Source organism: Oncorhynchus mykiss, chromosome 31 (assembly GCF_013265735.2).
Source record: "Oncorhynchus mykiss isolate Arlee chromosome 31, USDA_OmykA_1.1, whole genome shotgun sequence".
Classification (NCBI taxonomy): domain Eukaryota; kingdom Metazoa; phylum Chordata; class Actinopteri; order Salmoniformes; family Salmonidae; genus Oncorhynchus; species Oncorhynchus mykiss.
Window position 1 is genome coordinate 7555169 of NC_050571.1, and position 19991 is coordinate 7575159.

At 44.3% G+C, this 19991-nt stretch overlaps 1 protein-coding gene across 4 annotated transcripts in view; it reads left to right on the forward strand.

Annotated features, from left to right (window-relative positions):
- LOC110504507 (probable E3 ubiquitin-protein ligase MID2) overlaps positions 1 to 19991 on the forward strand; it is a 202585-nt gene that overhangs the window by 157847 nt on the left and 24747 nt on the right. For all 4 annotated transcript variants that reach the window (XM_036970547.1, XM_036970549.1, XM_036970550.1 and 1 more), the window contains 3 exons: positions 59 to 207; positions 1436 to 1563; positions 2315 to 2458. In XM_036970547.1, the coding sequence (XP_036826442.1) occupies positions 59 to 207; positions 1436 to 1563; positions 2315 to 2458 (421 nt within the window). The remainder of the gene's footprint in view (positions 1 to 58; positions 208 to 1435; positions 1564 to 2314; positions 2459 to 19991) is intronic.

Consider the following 19991-nt stretch of genomic DNA (forward strand, 5'->3'; position numbering starts at 1 on the left):
GTGTGTGTGTGTGTGTGTGTGTGTGTGTGTGTGTGTGTGTGTGTGTTACCTGTCTCAGGTGATGAAGCTGCGCAAACTGGCCCAGCAGATGGCTAACTGCAGACAGTGTCTGGAACGTTCCGGAGCCCTCATCACCCAGGCAGAACACAGCCTGAAGGAGAACGACCACGCTCGCTTCCTACAGACCGCCAGGAACGTGGCCGAGAGGTGAGACAGCCATCCCTCCCCCATGAAATCATCCTTAACCTCCCCATCCCTCCCCATGAAATCATCCTTAACCTCCCCATCCCTCCCCCATGAAATCATCCTTAACCTCCCCATCCCTCCCCCATGAAATCATCCTTAACCTCTCCATTCCTCCCCCATGAAATCCTCCTTAACCTCCCCATCCCTCCCCATGAAATCATCCTTAACCTCCTCATCCCTCCCCCATGAAATCATCCTTAACCTCCCCATCCCTCCCCCATGAAATCATCCTTGACCTCCCCATCCCTCCCCCTTGAAATCATCCTTTACCTCCCCATCCCTCCCCCATGAAATCATCCTTGACCTCCCCATCCCTCCCCCTTGAAATCATCCTTGACCTCCCCATCCCACCCCCTTGAAATCATCCTTTACCTCCCCATCCCTCCCCCATGAAATCATCCTTGACCTCCCCATCCCTCCCCCTTGAAATCGTCCTTGACCTCCCCATCCCACCCCCTTGAAATCATCCTTTACCTCCCCATCCCTCCCCCATGAAATCATCCTTTACCTCCCCATCCCTCCCCCATGAAATCATCCTTGACCTCCCCATCCCTACCCCTTGAAATCATCCTTGACCTCCCCATCTCTCCCCCATGAAATCATCCTTGACCTCCCCATCCCTCCCCCTTGAAATCATCCTTTACCTCCCCATCCCTCCCCCATGAAATCATCCTTTACATCCCCTGCCAGCCCCCTATAGCTATCCAGCATGAAGGTGACCAAAAGGAAAGACAGACATCCCTCTCCCTGCCATCTCTCTCTCACCCCTGATATCCTCCCCAGACCTCCCTTCCTGGAACTCCCCCATGTCCTCCCAGTCCTCCCATGTCCTCCCATGTCCTCCCAGTCCTCCCATGTCCTCCCAGTCCTCCCATGTCCTCCCATGTCCTCCCAGTCCTCCCATGTCCTCCCAGTCCTCCCATGATGGAGACAGGCTGGAATATGAAGGTTGTAGGGTTAGACACAACAGGGCTCCTACACGCACAGAGAGAGAGAGATCCTTCTGGGTCTCTGCTTCTGCATCGTTCTCCTGCTGAGGTTCTCCATTCTGACAAGATCTTTTTCTCTGTTTCTGTCTCTCTATCTCTCTGTCTCTCTTTCTCTGTCTCTCTCTCTCTCTCCCTCTGTCTCTCTCTATCTCTCTCTCTCTGTCTCTCTTTGTCTCTCTCTCTCTTCCTCTTCCTCTCAGGGTTGCCATGGCCACGGCCTCATCCCAGGTGCTGATTCCAGATGTGAACCTGAACGAAGCCTTTGATAACTTTGCCCTGGACTTTTCCCGAGAGAAGAAGATCCTAGAGGGACTGGACTACCTGACAGGTGTGTGTGTGTGTGTGTGGGGGGGGGGGGGCTTTCACTAACAACAAAAACACATGACGACTTTTGGTAAATAATGAACCTGTCTGGTGACAGATGTCCGTTCTGTTATATTGAAACATAAACAACCACCAGAGACGCACAGAAAAACAAGCAGTTGGTCAGAACTTTACTTCAGTAGGTTTCCTTTAGACAGGAGGGACCGTGCAAATCAAATCAACATTTCTGTGAATGTGGGATAAACAAATCAAATCAACATTTCTGTGAATGTGGGATAAACAAATCAAATCAACATTTCTGTGAATGTGGGATAAACAAATCAAATCAACATTTCTGTGCATGTGGGATAAACAAATCAAATCAACATTTCTGTGCATGTGGGATAAACAAATCAAATCAACATTTCTGTGAATGTGGGATAAACAAATCAAATCAACATTTCTGTGAATGTGGGATAAACAAATCAAATCAACATTTCTGTGAATGTGGGATAAACAAATCAAATCAACGTTTCTGTGAATGTGGGATAAACAAATCAAATCAACATTTCTGTGCATGTGGGATAAACAAATCAAATCAACATTTCTGTGAATGTGGGATAAACAAATCAAATCAACATTTATTTACCGTGTCATTTCACAAACTCATTTTCACAATATACTTTACAAAAATACAGAGGGGGAAAGAGACTTGGGGCAAATAGTTTCACAAAAAAAACACTGAACACCAACATTTGCCTTGTTTGACCCTGTAGCTCCCAGTCCTCCCTCCATACGTGATGAGCTGTGTACTGCCTCCCACGACACCATCACAGTTCACTGGACGTCTGAGGACGAGTTCAGCGTCACCTCCTATGAACTGCAGTACACCATCTACACCGGCCAGACCAACTTCATCAGTAAGTACCGTGACAATACACCAGCCATAAACACCATCTACCCAGTATACCACCCTTACAATAAAAATAGTGAAACATCTAAAAAAGTAATCATTTTTAGATAAAGCTATACTAAATATATTCACATCACAAAATAATTTATTAAAACACACTGTTTTGCAATGAATGTCTACAGTAGCCTCAACAGCACTCTGTAGGGTAGCACCATGGTGTAGCCTGAGGACAGCTAGCTTCCGTCCTCCTCTGAGTACAATGACTTCAATACAAAACCTGAGAGGCTCATGGTTCTCAACCCCTTCCATAGACTTAAACAGTAATTATGACAACTTCAAGAGGATGTCCTCCAACCTATCAGAGCTCTTGCAGCATGAACTGACATGTTGTCCACACAATCAAAGAGAATATATCTATTACTGGAAGTATAAGCTATCGCTAGTTAGTACTGCAGTGTATAACATGTGGTGAGTAATTGACTCAAAGAGAGAGAAAGACAATAGTTGTGCAGTTTTTAACAAATTCATTTAAAAATGGAGAAGCAAGAGAGAGCGAGAGAGGTATAATTAATTGTATTTTTTTTCACTTTCACTTAGCTTGTGAATGCAGCTAGCTAGTTTAGCCTACTCAAACACCCGGCTCAAACATAGAAGGATGCTATGTTAGCTAACTGGCTATGGCTATCCAACACTAGAACTCTTCCTAGTCAAAGTAAGCTTTTGGTTTTATTAATGTATTGCCACCAGGGCCCGCTGGTGTAACTGCTATACTGCTTGCTGACTGTACACTGCACTGCATTGTAGCAGGTTTACTAACATGTTATTTCTAGTAGCTATGTTGACAATGATGTTATTATAGGGTGACAACGATATAGGCTGTGTGTAGCGGATAGCGATTATGATATGAAGGTTTGGCTTGGGAAGGTTTTTTCAACTGGTCAGAGACAGCTGTGTTGTGCACTGAAGTTCACAAGCGAAGGGAAAAGGTGAGCAGAGAAATTATCCATAAAGCAAAATGACCTGTTTGTATGTGGCTGCAATGAAAGTGAATAGTGTGTGCGTGTTTGCGTGTGATCAGGGGTGTATTCATTTTCTTAAACGGAAGCAAACGTAACGAAATGGCGATAAACATACCTGTATTTGTCCAATAGAAACTCTCGTTTGCAACTGTTGGAGTAATGATTGCAGATCAGCTAGATGCAGACAAGAGTGTGCAAAGTGGTATTGAATGTGTATATTGTTTGTCACCTTGATTACTCTTAATTTTTCTGTCGACCAGTGTGCACCTACGTTGTAAACGTTTAATTCATAGGCTAGGTTGTAGCAACCTCATGATGGGTTTAGAGACAATTACAGTATCATGTAGTAGCCTAAACCTATCACTGTTACATTGAACTGGATGAATATGAATGACAGTGTCCTAAACCTATCACTGTTACATTGAACTGGGTGAATATGAATGACAGTATCCTAAACCTATCACTGTTACATTGAACTGGGTGAATGGAAAATGAATGACAGTCATCCAATATGCTGTAATAGAAATAAGGCCATGCTCATTAAAAAAGAATCGTCCTCCCTCATCATAAAGCACTGACTGCCACTCTACATTACCCATAAACCACACAGTTTACCATCAACACCGGCCGACTTAATCACAGAGTAACAAAACATCACCACTTCTACACCACTCGTACACCAGCCACAGCTTTATGTTGCATCAAACCACTACGATCTAGAAGAAAAAGAAACGCACACCTATAAAGACGAGGTGCTGGCTAGCGGAGTAGAACACCTATAAAGACGAGGTGCTGGCTAGCGGAGTAGAACACCTATTAGACGAGGTGCTGGCTAGCGGAGTAGAACACCTATTTAGACGAGGTGCTGGCTAGCGGAGTAGAACACCTATAAAGACGAGGTGCGGGCTAGCGGAGTAGAACACCTATTTAGACGAGGTGCTGGCTAGCGGAGTAGAACACCTATAAAGACGAGGTGCTGGCTAGCGGAGTAGAACACCTATAAAGACGAGGTGCTGGCTAGCGGAGTAGAACACCTATTTAGACGAGGTGCTGGCTAGCGGAGTAGAACACCTATAAAGACGAGGTGCTGGCTAGCGGAGTAGAACACCTATTAAGACGAGGTGCTGGCTAGCGGAGTAGAACACCTATTAAGACGAGGTGCTGGCTAGCGGAGTAGAACACCTATTAAGACGAGGTGCTGGCTAGCGGAGTAGAACACCTATTAAGACGAGGTGCTGGCTAGCGGAGTAGAACACCTATAAAGACGAGGTGCTGGCTAGCGGAGTAGAACACCTATAAAGACGAGGTGCTGGCTAGCGGAGTAGAACACCTATTTAGGCGAGGTGCTGGCTAGCGGAGTAGAACACCTATTAAGACGAGGTGCTGGCTAGCGGAGTAGAACACCTATAAAGATGAGGTGCTGGCTAGCGGAGTAGAACACCTATTAAGACGAGGTGCTGGCTAGCGGAGTAGAACACCTATAAAGACGAGGTGCTGGCTAGCGGAGTAGAACACCTATTTAGACGAGGTGCTGGCTAGCGGAGTAGAACACCTATTTAGGCGAGGTGCTGGCTAGCGGAGTAGAACACCTATAAAGACGAGGTGCTGGCTAGCGGAGTAGAACACCTATTAAGACGAGGTGCTGGCTAGCGGAGTAGAACACCTATAAAGACGAGGTGCTGGCTAGCGGAGTAGAACACCTATTTAGACGAGGTGCTGGCTAGCGGAGTAGAACACCTATTTAGGCGAGGTGCTGGCTAGCGGAGTAGAACACCTATAAAGACGAGGTGCTGGCTAGCGGAGTAGAACACCTATTAAGACGAGGTGCTGGCTAGCGGAGTAGAAACTTGAAAATAAAAGAGAGCCGCACACTCTAGGAGCTCAGATGCAAAAATGTAATACCAACGTTTCGACAGCCAAGCTGTCTGTATTACATTTTTGCCTCTGAGCTCCTAGAGTGTGCGGCTCTCTTTTATTTTCAAGCATCAAGCCACACTACGACACACAGTCTGGTAAAAATACACTAGAATGAAATAGAATTCTGTATATCTGCAGCACCACTCATAGGCCACTACTCCACAGGCCACGTGGTGTATTTATGGTCCCCAAAGTGTTATCTAGGGGCATGCAGTAGGTCTCACTACCTATGGGAGAATCTCAATGGCGTACTCCTCGGGTCCTCTCTCTCCTCACCTCCTTCTCAAAAACCCATTGGAGAAGAAGGTCAGAGGGGGAGGTACCCCTTGGTATTGAGAAAGAGGCGAGGAGAAAGGACCTGAAGAGTATAAAATTGAGATTCTCTCTTTGAGTTTGTTTGAGAAATACACCAGAATATAAATACAGAGGTGTCAGACAGAAAACAATTGTTATCCACAAGTCACTACTGTACATGAGGTTGAAAGAAGCATCGGAACAGACATTCAGTCCACCTACTGTAAGAAGAGATAGGGTTGGACTACTTTATAATACAGTAAGAAGAGATAGGGTTGGACTACTTTAAAATACAGTAAGAAGAGATAGGGTTGGACTACTTTATAATACAGTAACCTACAGTAAGAAGAGATAGGGTTGGACTACTTTATAATACAGTAACCTACAGTAAGAAGAGATAGTGTCTGACTACTTTATAATACAGTAAGAAGAGATAGGGTTGGACCTCTTTATAATACAGTAAGAAGAGATAGGGTTGGACTACGTTATAGTAAAGTTACCTACAGTAAGAAGAGATAAGGTTGGACTACTTTATAATACAGTAACCTACAGTAAGAAGAGATAGGGTTGGACTACTTTATAATACTGTAACCTACAGTAAGAATGGATAGGGTTGGACTACTATATAATATAGTAAGAAGAGATAGGGTTGGACTACTTTATAATACAGTAACCTACAGTAAGAAGAGATAGGGTTTGACTACTTTATAATACAGTAACCTACAGTAAGAAGAGATAGGGTTGGACTACTTTATAATACAGTAACCTACAGTAAGAAGAGATAGGGTTGGACTACTTTATAATACAGTAACCTACAGTACGAAGAGATAGGGTTGGACTACTTTATAATACAGTAACCTACAGTAAGAAGAGATAGGGTCTGACCACTTTATAATACAGTAAGAAGAGATAGGGTTGGACCTCTTTATAATACAGTAAGAAGAGATAGGGTTGGACTACTTTATAATACAGTAAGAAGAGATAGGGTTGAACTACGTTATAGTAAATTGACCTACAGTAAGAAGAGATAGGGTTGGACTACTTTATAATACAGTAAGAAGAGATAGGGTTGGACTACTTTATAATACAGAAAGAAGAGACAGGGTTGGACTACTTGATAATACAGTAAGAAGAGATAGGGTTGGACTACTTGATAATACAGTAAGAAGAGATAGAGTTGGACTACTTGATAATACAGTAAGAAGAGATAGGGTTGGACTACTTGATAATACAGTAAGAAGAGATAGGGTTGGACTACTTTATAATACAGTAAAAAGAGATAGGGTTGGACTACTTTATAATACTGTAACCTACAGTAAGAATGGATAGGGTTGGACTACTATATAATATAGTAAGAAGAGATAGGGTTGGACTACTTTATAATACAGTAACCTACAGTAAGAAGAGATAGGGTTGGACTACTTTATAATACAGTAAGAAGAGATAGGGTTGGACTACTTTATAATACAGTAAGAAGAGATAGGGTTGGACTACTTTATAATACAGTAAGAAGGGATAGGGTTGGACTACTTTATAATACAGTAACCTACAGTAAGAAGAGATAGGGTTGGACTACTTTATAATACAGTAAGAAGAGATAGCGTTGGACTACTTTATAATACAGTAAGAAGAGATAGGGTTGGACCTCTTTATAATACAGTAAAAAGAGATAGGGTTGGACTACTTGATAATACAGTAAGAAGAGATAGGGTTGGACCTCTTTATAATACAGTAAGAAGAGATAGGGTTGGACTACTTGATAATACAGTAAGAAGAGATAGGGTTGGACTACTTTATAATACAGTAAGAAGAGATAGGGTTGGACCTCTTTATAATACAGTAAAAAGAGATAGGGTTGGACTACTTGATAATACAGAAAGAAGAGATAGGGTTGGACTACTTTATAATACAGTAAGAAGAGATAGGGTTGGACTACTTTATAATACAGTAAGAAGAGATAGGGTTGGACTACTTTATAATACAGTAAGAAGAGATAGGGTTGGACTACTTTATAATACAGTAACCTACAGTAAGAAGATATAGGGTTGGACTACTTTATAATACAGTAAGAAGAGATAGTGTTGGACTACTTTAAAATACAGTAGGAAGAGATAGGGTTGGACTACTTTATAATACAGTAAGAAGGGATAGGGTTGGACTACTTTATAATACAGTAACCTACAGTAAGATGATATAGGGTTGGACTACTTGATAATACAGTAAGAAGAGATAGGGTTGGACTACTTTATAATACAGTAAGAAGGGATAGGGTTGGACTACTTTATAATACAGTAACCTACAGTAAGAAGATATAGGGTTGGACTACTTTATAATACAGTAAGAAGAGATAGTGTTGGACTACTTTAAAATACAGTAGGAGGAGACAGGGTTGGACTACTTTATAATACAGAAAGAAGAGATAGGGTTGGACTACTTGATAATACAGAAAGAAGAGATAGGGTTGGACTACTTTATAATACAGTAACCTACAGTAAGAAGAGATAGGGTTGGACTACTTTATAATACAGTAAGAAGGGATAGGGTTGGACTACTTTATAATACAGTAACCTACAGTAAGAAGATATAGGGTTGGACTACTTTATAATACAGTAACCTACAGTAAGAAGAGATAGGGTTGGACCTCTTTATAATACAGTAAGAAGAGATAGGGTTGGACTACTTTATAATACAGAAAGAAGAGATAGGGTTGGACTACTTGATAATACAGTAAGAAGAGATAGGGTTGGACTACTTTATAATACAGAAAGAAGAGATAGGGTTGGACTACTTGATAATACAGAAAGAAGAGATAGGGTTGGACTACTTTATAATACAGTAAAAAGAGATAGGGTTGGACTACTTCATAATACAGAAAGAAGAGATAGGGTTGGACTACTTTATAATACAGTAAGAAGAGATAGGGTTGGACTACTTTATAATACAGTAAAAAGAGATAGGGTTGGACTACTTTATAATACAGAAAGAAGAGGTAGTGTTGGACTACTTTATAATACAGTAAAAAGAGATAGGGTTGGACTACTTTATAATACAGAAAGAAGAGATAGGGTTGGACTACTTGATAATACAGTAAGAAGAGATAGGGTTGGACTACTTTATAATACAGTAAGAAGAGATAGGGTTGGACTACTTTATAATACAGTAAAAAGAGATAGGGTTGGACTACTTTATAATACAGTAAGAAGGGATAGGGTTGGACTACTTTATAATACAGTAACCTACAGTAAGAAGATATAGGGTTGGACTACTTTATAATACAGTAAGAAGATATAGTGTTGGACTACTTTAAAATACAGTAGGAAGAGACAGGGTTGGACTACTTTAAAATACAGTAAGAAGAGATAGGGTTGGACTATTTTATAATACAGTAAGAAGAGATAGGGTTGGACTACTTTATAATACAGTAACCTACAATAAGAAGGGATACGGTTGGACTACTTTATAATACAGTAAGAAGAGATAGGGTTGGACTACTTTATAATACAGTAACCTACTGTAAGAAGGGGTAGGGTTGGACTACTTTATAATACAGTAAGAAGAGATAGGGTTGGGACTACTTTATAATACAGTAACCTACAGTAAGAAGAGATAGGATTTGACTACTTTATAATACAGTAAGAAGAGATAGGGTTTGACTACTTTATAATACAGTAAGAAGAGATAGGTTTGGACTACTTGATAATACAGTAAGAAGAGATAGGGTTGGACTACTTTATAATACAGTAAGAAGAGATAGGGTCTGACTACTTTATAATACAGTAAGAAGAGATAGGGTTGGACTACTTTATAATACAGTAAGAAGAGATAGGGTTGGAGTACTTTATAATACAGTAAGAAGAGATAGGGTTGGACTACTTTATAATACAGTAAGAAGAGATAGGGTCTGACTACTTTATAATACAGTAAGAAGAGATAGGGTTGGACTACTTTATAATACAGTAAGAAGAGATAGGGTTGGAGTACTTTATAATACAGTAAGAAGAGATAGGGTTGGACTACTTTATAATACAGTAAGAAGAGATAGGGTTGGACTACTTTATAATACGGTAAGCAGAGATAGGGTTGGACTACTTCATAATACGGTAAGAAGAGATAGGGTTGGACTACTTTATAATACAGTAAGAAGAGATAGGGTTGGACTACTTTATATAACACTGCATTTTGGTGGTTTGCTCTCTATCCCATTTATATAACTGCAGTATTTTAGTAACATCAAACTTTTGGCTTCTGTATTCTGTCATGCAGCTACTATACAGTACTTTAGTGAAGTGAAGATAATATGCCATTAGGGACCATCAGCTGTTCCATTTTGTCTCCATGGTTTATACACTATAATACCTTGAGTGAGAGGAGTGGTTGACAGTGTAGAGAGTAGAGGAGGGAAGAGGAGGGAATAGGATAATTGCTGAAGTGTAGAGCAGAGTAGATGACAGCGGGTATAGGCCTAGCAGATAATGACAGGCTGCCGTGGCAGGACACAGGAGGATCAGCTGACTGTGGAGTGGCAGGCTGCTATGGCAGGACACAGGAGGATCAGCTGACTGTAGAGTGGCAGGACACGAGACGATCAGCTGACTGTAGAGTGGCAGGACACGGGAGGATCAGCTGACTTTGGAGTGGCAGGACACGGGACGATCAGCTGACTGTAGAGTGGCAGGACACGGGACGATCAGCTGACTGTGGAGTGGCAGGACACGGGAGGATCAGCTGACTTTGGAGTGGCAGGATACAGGAGGATCAACTGACTGTAGAGTGGCAGGACACAGGAGGATCAACTGACTGTAGAGTGGCAGGCTGCCTTGGCAGGACACAGAAGAATCAGCTGACTGTAGAGTGGCAGGACACAGGAGGATCAGCTGACTGTAGAGTGGCAGGACACAGGAGGATCAGCTGACTGTATAGTGGCAGGACACAGGAGGATCAGCTGACTGTAGAGCGGCAGGCTGCTATGGCAGGACACAGGAGGATTAGCTGACTGTAGAGTGGCAGGGCACAGGAGGATCAGCTGACAGTAGAGTGGCAGGACACAGGAGGATCAGCTGACTGTGGAGTGGCAGGCTGCTATGGCAGGACACAGGAGGATCAGCTGACTGTGGAGTGGCAGGGCACAGGAGGATCAGCTGACTGTAGAGTGGCAGGACAAAAGAGGAACAGCGGACTGTGGAGTGGCAGGACACAGGAGGATCAGCTGACTGTAGAGTGGCAGGACACAGGATGATCAGCTGACTGTAGAGTGGCAGGACACAGGAGGATCAGCTGACTGTAGAGTGGCAGGCTGCTATGGCAGGACACAGGAGGATCAGCTGACTGTAGAGTGGCAGGGCACAGGAGGATCAGCTGACTGTGGAGTGGCAGGCTGCTATGGCAGGACACGGGAGGATCAGCTGACTGTGGAGTGGCAGGACACAGGAGGATCAGCTGACTTTAGAGTGGCAGGACACAGGAGGATCAGCTGACTGTAGAGTGGCAGGACACAGGAGGATCAGCTGACTGTAGAGTGGCAGGCTGCTATGGCAGGACACAGGAGGATCAGCTGACTGTAGAGTGGCAGGACACAGGAGGATCAGCTGACTGTAGAGTAGCAGGCTGCTATGGCAGGACACAGGAGGGTCAGATGACTGTAGAGTAGCAGGGTACAGGAGGATCAGCTGACTGTAGAGTGGCAGGCTGCTATGGCAGGACACAGGAGGATCAGCTGACTGTAGAGTGGCAGGACACAGGAGGATCAGCTGACTGTGGAGTGACAGGCTGCTATGGCAGGACACAGGAGGATCAGCTGACTGTAGAGTGGCAGGACACAGGAGGATCAGCTGACTGTAGAGTGGCAGGACACAGGAGGGTCAGATGACTGTGGAGTACCACTCTCCCATGTGGAGCTGGTTGGCCCTGGGACAGATTGGAGTATCTTGACACATACCTCCTACAGATCCTCCACAAATCTGCTTTCCTCTCATCTACTGTTCTTCTCCCTTTCCTTTCCCTCTTCTCTAATCCTCTCTTCTGTTTCCCTCCTTTTCCCACCCCTCTACTCCCCCCCCCCCCCCCCCCCCCCCCCAACTCTCCCTATCTTTTTATCCCCTCTCCTCTCTCCTCTCCCCCTCCCGTCTTCTCCCTCTCAGTCCCAGCCTGCTCTATTCTGCTCTGAAGTATAGTCCCAGTGCTGCGGTGAAGTGGGATTTATTTCAGCAGTGATAGACTGAAGTGCTAAGGCCATCAGCAGAGCCAGAGTGGGAGGGAAGAGAGCTGAGGCCATCAGCAGAGCCAGAGTGGGAGGGAAGAGAGCTGAGCTGGCTGGCAGATCTGGGTTCAAATACTATTTGATTCCAGGACCGCTGGTTGGCTGGCAGATCTGGGTTCAAATACTATTTGAAATATTTTCTAAAAAATGTAAACGTTTTCTTTAGCCTGCCTGGAGTGTCATTTGGACGTGGTTTATACTTTTGACACTTTTCTATCGGTCCATTAACCCAGGCAAGCCTAATCAATCACCAATAAAGTATTTAAAATGTATCAAATACTATTTGATCCCAGGACCGCTGGTTGGCTGGCCTCACTGAGTTGCCATTACCTCCTCAGGAGGATAAGAGGGAACTGGAGCTGAATCGGAGAGAAATGCCTTTTATTTCAGACTGTTGAGTTTGTAGCATTGCCTTCTTTTTCTGCATCTCTAAGTGCTTAAACGCTAACCACTGTTGATGTCATCTGATCCTTCTCCTCTCTCCCTGGAGGGGGAATGTGAGATGTTCTGTCCTACAGGACCAGCCAGGTAGCAGGAATAGGAATGTGAGATGCTCTGTCCGACAGGACCAGCCAGGTAGCAGGGGTGGGAATGTGAGATGTTCTGTCCTACAGGACCTGGTACCAGGGATGGGAATGTGAGATGTTCTGTCCTACAGGACCTGGTACCAGGGATGGGAATGTGAGATGTTCTGTCCTACAGGACCTGGTACCAGGGATGGGAATGTGAGATGTTCTGTCCTACAGGACCTGGTACCAGGGATGGGAATGTGAGATGTTCTGTCCTACAGGACCTGGTACCAGGGATGGGAATGTGAGATGTTCTGTCCTACAGGACCTGGTACCAGGGATGGGAATGTGAGATGTTCTGTCCTACAGGACCTGGTACCAGGGATGGGAATGTGAGATGTTCTGTCCTACAGGACCTTGTACCAGGGATGGGAATGTGAGATGCTCTGTCCTACAGGACCTGGTACCAGGGATGGGAATGTGAGATGTTCTGTCCTACAGGACCTGGTACCAGGGATGGGAATGTGAGATGCTCTGTCCTATAGGACCTGGTACCAGGGATGGGAATGTGAGATGTTCTGTCCTACAGGACCTGGTACCAGGGATGGGAATGGAAAATCAGCAGAAAAAGAGTGAAGATACAAAGTGTGGGAAAAAAAGTGCCCAAATATGGGGTACTCAGCAGTAGTACAGTATGCCAACTGATCAGTACTCAGCAGTAGTACAGTATGCCAACTGATCAGTACTCAGCAGTAGTACAGTATGCCAACTGATCAGTACTCAGCAGTAGTACAGTATGCCAACTGATCAGTACTCAGCAGTAGTACAGTATGACAACTGATCAGTACTCAGCAGTAGTACAGTATGCCAACTGATCAGTACTCAGCAGTAGTACAGCATGCCAGCTGATCAGTACTCAGCAGTAGTACAGTATGCCAACTGATCAGTACTCAGCAGTAATACAGTATGCCAGCTGATCAGTACTCAGCAGTAGTACAGTATGCCAACTGATCAGTACTCAGCAGTAGTACAGTATGCCAGCTGATCAGTACTCAGCAGTAATACAGTATGACAGCTGATCAGTACTCAGCAGTAGTAGAGTATGCAAGCTGATCAGTACTCAGCAGTAGTACAGTATGCCAACTGATCAGTACTCAGCAGTAGTACAGTATGCCAGCTGATCAGTAGTCAGCAGTAGAACAGTATGCCAACTGATCAGTACTCAGCAGTAGTACAATATGCCAACTGATCAGTACTCAGCAGTAGTACAGTATGCCAACTGATCAGTACTCAGCAGTAGTACAGTATGCCAGCTGATCAGTACTCAGCAGTAGTACAGTATGCCAACTGATCAGTACTCAGCAGTAGTACAGTATGCCAGCTGATCAGTACTCAGCAGTAATACAGTATGCCAGCTGATCAGTACTCAGCAGTAGTACAGTATGCCAGCTGATCAGTACTCAGCAGTAGTACAGTATGCCAACTGATCAGTACTCAGCAGTAGTACAGTATGCCAACTGATCAGTACTCAGCAGTAGTACAGTATGCCAGCTGACCAGTACTCAGCAGTAGTACAGTATGCCAGCTGATCAGTACTCAGCAGTAGTACAGTATGCCAACTGATCAGTACTCAACGGTAATACAGTATGCCAGCTGATCAGTACTCAGCAGTAGTACAGTATACCAGCTGATCAGTACTCAGTAGTAGTACAGTATGCCAGCTGATCTGTACTTAGCAGTAGTACAGTATGCCAGCTGATCAGTACTCAGCAGTAGTACAGTATGCCAACTGATCAGTACTCAGCAGTAGTACAGTATGCCAGCTGATCAGTACTCAGCAGTAGTACAGTATGCCAACTGATCAGTACTCAGCGGTAATACAGTATGCCAGCTGACCAGTACTCAGCAGTAGTACAGTATGCCAGCTGATCCGTACTCAGCAGTAGTACAGTATGCCAACTGATCAGTACTCAGCAGTAGTACAGTATACCAGCTGATCAGTACTCAGCAGTAGTACAGTATGCCAGCTGATCAGTACTCAGCAGTAGTACAGTATACCAGCTGATCAGTACTCAGCAGTAGTACAGTATGCCAACTGATCAGTACTCAGCAGTAGTACAGTATGCCAGCTGATCAGTACTCAGCAGTAGTACAGTATACCAGCTGATCAGTACTCAGTAGTAGTACAGTATGCCAGCTGATCAGTACTTAGCAGTAGTACTGTATGCCAGCTGATCAGTACTCAGCAGTAGTACAGTATGCCAGCTGATCAGTACTCAGCAGTAGTACAGTATGCCAGCTGATCAGTACTCAGCAGTAGTACAGTATGCCAGCTGATCAGTACTCAGCAGTAGTACAGTATGCCAGCTGATCAGTACTCAGCAGTAGTACAGTATGCCAGCTGATCAGTACTCAGCAGTAGTACAGTATGCCAGCTGATCAGTACTCAGCAGTAGTACAGTATGCCCGCTGATCAGTACTCAGCAGTAGTACAGTATGCCAGCTGATCAGTACTCAGCAGTAGTACAGTATGCCAACTGATCAGTACTCAGCAGTAGTACAGTATGCCAGCTGATCAGTACTCAGCAGTAGTACAGTATGCCAGCTGATCAGTACTCAGCAGTAGTACAGTATGCCAGCTGATCAGTACTCAGCAGTAGTACAGTATGCCAACTGATCAGTACTCAGCAGTAGTACAGTATGCCAGCTGATCAGTACTCAGCAGTAGTACAGTATGCCAGCTGATCAGTACTCAGCAGTAGTACAGTATGCCAGCTGATCAGTACTCAGCAGTAGTACAGTATGCCAGCTGATCAGTACTCAGCAGTAGTACAGTATGCCAGCTGATCAGTACTCAGCAGTAGTACAGTATGCCAACTGATCAGTACTCAGCAGTAGTACAGTATGCCAGCTGATCAGTACTCAGCAGTAGTACAGTATGCCAGCTGATCAGTACTCAGCAGTAGTACAGTATGCCAGCTGATCAGTACTCAGCAGTAGAACAGTATGCCCGCTGATCAGTACTCAGCAGTAGTACAGTATGCCAGCTGATCAGTACTCAGCAGTAGTACAGTATGCCAACTGATCAGTACTCAGCCGTAGTACAGTATGCCAGCTGATCAGTACTCAGCAGTAGTACAGTATGCCAGCTGATCAGTACTCAGCAGTAGTACAGTATGCCAGCTGATCAGTACTCAGCAGTAGTACAGTATGCCAGCTGATCAGTACTCAGCAGTAGTACAGTATGCCCGCTGATCAGTACTCAGCAGTAGTACAGTATGCCAGCTGATCAGTACTCAGCAGTAGTACAGTATGCCAACTGATCAGTACTCAGCAGTAGTACAGTATGCCAGCCGATCAGTACTCAGCAGTAGTACAGTATGCCAACTGATCAGTACTCAGCAGTAGTACAGTATGCCAGCTGATCAGTACTCAGCAGTAGTACAGTATGCCAGCTGATCAGTACTCAGCAGTAGTACAGTATGCCAACTGATCAGTACTCAGCAGTAGTACAGTATGCCAGCTGAGCTGATGTTGATGTATTTCTACTTCAACTAGAACGCCCACAGTCTCTATATGTTTTATTTGAGTCAGACTGACTTGTAGGTTGGCCAACTATATCTCTTTGGAAACATTTCACACATTACTCTGTATCTGCACGTCCTTCTCTCTGTCTCAACTTTTTCTCAGCACTCTCTCTCTCTTTCTCTTGCTCTCTCTCTTTCTCGATCACTCTCTCGCTCGCTCTCTCTCTCTCGTTCTCTATCTCTCGCTTTATCTATTTCTCTATCTCTCTCTCGTTCTCTTTCTCTCTATCTATCTATTTCTCTCTCTCTCTCGTTCTCTATCTCTCGCTTTATCTATTTCTCTATCTCTCTCTCGTTCTCTTTCTCTCTATCTATCTATTTCTCTATCTCTCTCTCGTTCTCTTTCTCTCTATCTACAGTGCCTTGCGAAAGTATTCGGCCCCCTTGAACTTTGCGACCTTTTGCCACATTTCAGGCTTCAAACATAAAGATATAAAACTGTATTTTTTTGTGAAAAATCAACAACAAGTGGGACACAATCATGAAGTGGAACGACATTTATTGGATATTTCAAACTTTTTTTACAAATCAAAAACTGAAAAATTGGGCGTGCAAAATTATTCAGCCCCCTTAAGTTAATACTTTGTAGCGCCACCTTTTGCTGCGATTACAGCTGTAAGTCGCTTGGGGTATGTCTCTATCAGTTTTGCACATCGAGAGACTGACATTTTTTCCCATTCCTCCTTGCAAAACAGCTCGAGCTCAGTGAGGTTGGATGGAGAGCATTTGTGAACAGCACTTTTCAGTTCTTTCCACAGATTCTCGATTGGATTCAGGTCTGGACTTTGACTTGGCCATTCTAACACCTGGATATGTTTATTTTTGAACCATTCCATTGTAGATTTTGCTTTATGTTTTGGATCATTGTCTTGTTGGAAGACAAATCTCCGTCCCAGTCTCAGGTCTTTTGCAGACTCCATCAGGTTTTCTTCCAGAATGGTCCTGTATTTGGCTCCATCCATCTTCCCATCAATTTTAACCATCTTCCCTGTCCCTGCTGAAGAAAAGCAGGCCCAAACCATGATGCTGCCACCACCATGTTTGACAGTGGGGATGGTGTGTTCAGCTGTGTTGCTTTTACGCCAAACATAACGTTTTGCATTGTTGCCAAAAAGTTCAATTTTGGTTTCATCTGACCAGAGCACCTTCTTCCACATGTTTGGTGTGTCTCCCAGGTGGCTTGTGGCAAACTTTAAACGACACTTTATGGATATCTTTAAGAAATGGCTTTCTTCTTGCCACTCTTCCATAAAGGCCAGATTTGTGCAATATACGACTGATTGTTGCCCTATGGACAGAGTCTCCCACCTCAGCTGTAGATCTCTGCAGTTCATCCAGAGTGATCATGGGCCTCTTGTCTGCATCTCTGATCAGTCTTCTCCTTGTATGAGCTGAAAGTTTAGAGGGACGGCCAGGTCTTGGTAGATTTGCAGTGGTCTGATACTCCTTCCATTTCAATATTATCGCTTGCACAGTGCTCCTTGGGATGTTTAAAGCTTGGGAAATCATTTTGTATCCAAATCCGGCTTTAAACTTCTTCACAACAGTATCTCGGACCTACCTGGTGTGTTCCTTGTTCTTCATCATGCTCTCTGCGCTTTTAACGGACCTCTGAGACTATCACAGTGCAGGTGCATTTATACGGAGACTTGATTACACACAGGTGGATTGTATTTATCATCATTAATCATTTAGGTCAACATTGGATCATTCAGAGATCCTCACTGAACTTCTGGAGAGAGTTTGCTGCACTGAAAGTAAAGGGGCTGAACAATTTTGCACGCCCAATTTTTCAGTTTTTGATTTGTTAAAAAAGTTTGAAACATCCAATAAATGTCGTTCTACTTCATGATTGTGTCCCACTTGTTGTTGATTCTTCACAAAAAAATACAGTTTTATATCTTTATGTTTGAAGCCTGAAATGTGGCAAAAGGTCGCAAAGTTCAAGGGGGCCAAATACTTTCGCAAGGCACTGTATCTATCTTGCTCTCGCTCTCTTTATCTCATTCTCTCTCTCTTTCTCTAATATCTCTCCCTCGCCCTCTCTCTTTCTCTCTCTCCATTTCTCGCTCTCTCTTTCTCTCTCGCTCTCTCTTTCCCTCTCTTTCTTTCTCTCCCATGCCCTCTCTTTCTCTCTCTCTCTCCCTCTCTCTCTCTATCACTCGCTCTCTCTCTCATATATATATATCTTTCTCTCTCTCTCTCTCTCTCTCTCTCTCTCTCTCTCTCTCTCTCCCTTGCCCTATCTTGCTCTCCCTCTCTCTCTCTCTCTCTCTCTCTCTCTCTCCCTTGCCCTATCTTGCTCTCCCTCTCTCTCTCTCTCTCTCTCTCTCCCTTGCCCTATCTTGCTCTCCCTCTCTCTCTCTCTCTCTCTCCCTCTCTCTCTCTCTCTCTCTCTCTCTCTCTCTCTTGCCCTATCTTGCTCTCCCTCTCTCTCTCTCTCTCTCTCTCTCTCTCTCTCTCTCCCTTGCCCTATCTTGCTCTCCCTCTCTCTCTCTCTCTCTCTCTCTCTCTCTCCCTTGCCCTATCTTGCTCTCCCTCTCTCTCTCTCTCTCTCTCTCTCTCTCTCTCTCTCTCTCCCTTGCCCTATCTTGCTCTCCCTCTCTCTCTCTCTCTCTCTCTCTCTCTCTCTCTCTCCCTTGCCCTATCTTGCTCTCCCTCTCTCTCTCTCTCTCTCTCTCTCTCTCTCTCTCCCTTGCCCTATCTTGCTCTCCCTCTCTCTCTCTCTCTCTCTCTCTCTCTCTCCCTCTCTCTCTCTCTCTCTCTCTCTCTCTCTCTCTCTCTCTCTCTCTCTCTCTCTCTCTCTCTCTCTCTCTCTCTCTCTCTCTCTCTCCCTTGCCCTATCTTGCTCTCCCTCTCTCTCTCTCTCTCTCTCTCTCCCTTGCCCTATCTTGCTCTCCCTCTCTCTCTCTCTCTCTCTCTCTCTCTCTCCCTCTCTCTCTCCCTCTCTCTCTCTCACTTTGTTTTCAAATTCTTTAAGGATCTGTGTAATCTGAGAGAAATGTGTCTCTATCATGGTCATACATTGGGCAGGAGGTTAGGAAGTGCATCTCAGTTTCCACCTCATTTTGTGGGCAGTGTGCACATAGCCTGTCTTCTCTTGAGAGCCAGGTCTGCCTTCGGCGGCCTTTCTCAATAGCAAGGCTATGCTCACTGAGTCTGTACATAATCAAAGCTTTGGGTCAGTCACAGTGGTCAGGTATTCTGCCACTGTGTACTCTGTTTAGGGACAAATAGCATTCTAGTTTGCTCTGTTTTTCTGTTAATTATTTCCAATGTGTCAAGTAATTATCTTTTTTGTTTTCTCAAGATTTGGTTGGGTGTAATTGTGTATCTGTCCTGGGGCTCTGTGGGCTCTGTTTTTCTACCTATCTCCCCATCACTCTTTATCTCTCCCACAGCTGCTCACAATAAAAAGATAACAGATGAAAATAAATTTGCTGTTTTGATTCGTTGCACCAGTCTGCCTGAGTACTGAATGCTGATTCATTGCACCAGTCTGCCTCAGTACTGAATGCTGATTCATTGCACCAGTCTGCCTCGGGACAGAATGTTGATTCATTGCACCAGTCTGCCTCAGGACAGAATGTTGATTCGTTGCACCAGTCTGCCTCAGGACAGAATGTTGATTCATTGCACCAGTCTGCCTCAGGACTGAATGCTGATTCATTGCACCAGTCTGCCTGAGTACTGAATGTTGATTCATTGCACCAGTCTGCCTCAGGACAGAATGTTGATTCATTGCACCAGTCTGCCTCAGGACAGAATGTTGATTCATTGCACCAGTCTGCCTCAGGACAGAATGTTGATTCATTGCACCAGTCTGCCTCGGGACTGAATGCTGATTCATTGCACCAGTCTGCCTCAGGACAGAATGTTGATTCATTGCACCAGTCTGCCTCAGGACAGAATGTTGATTCGTTGCACCAGTCTGCCTCAGGACAGAATGTTGGTTCAT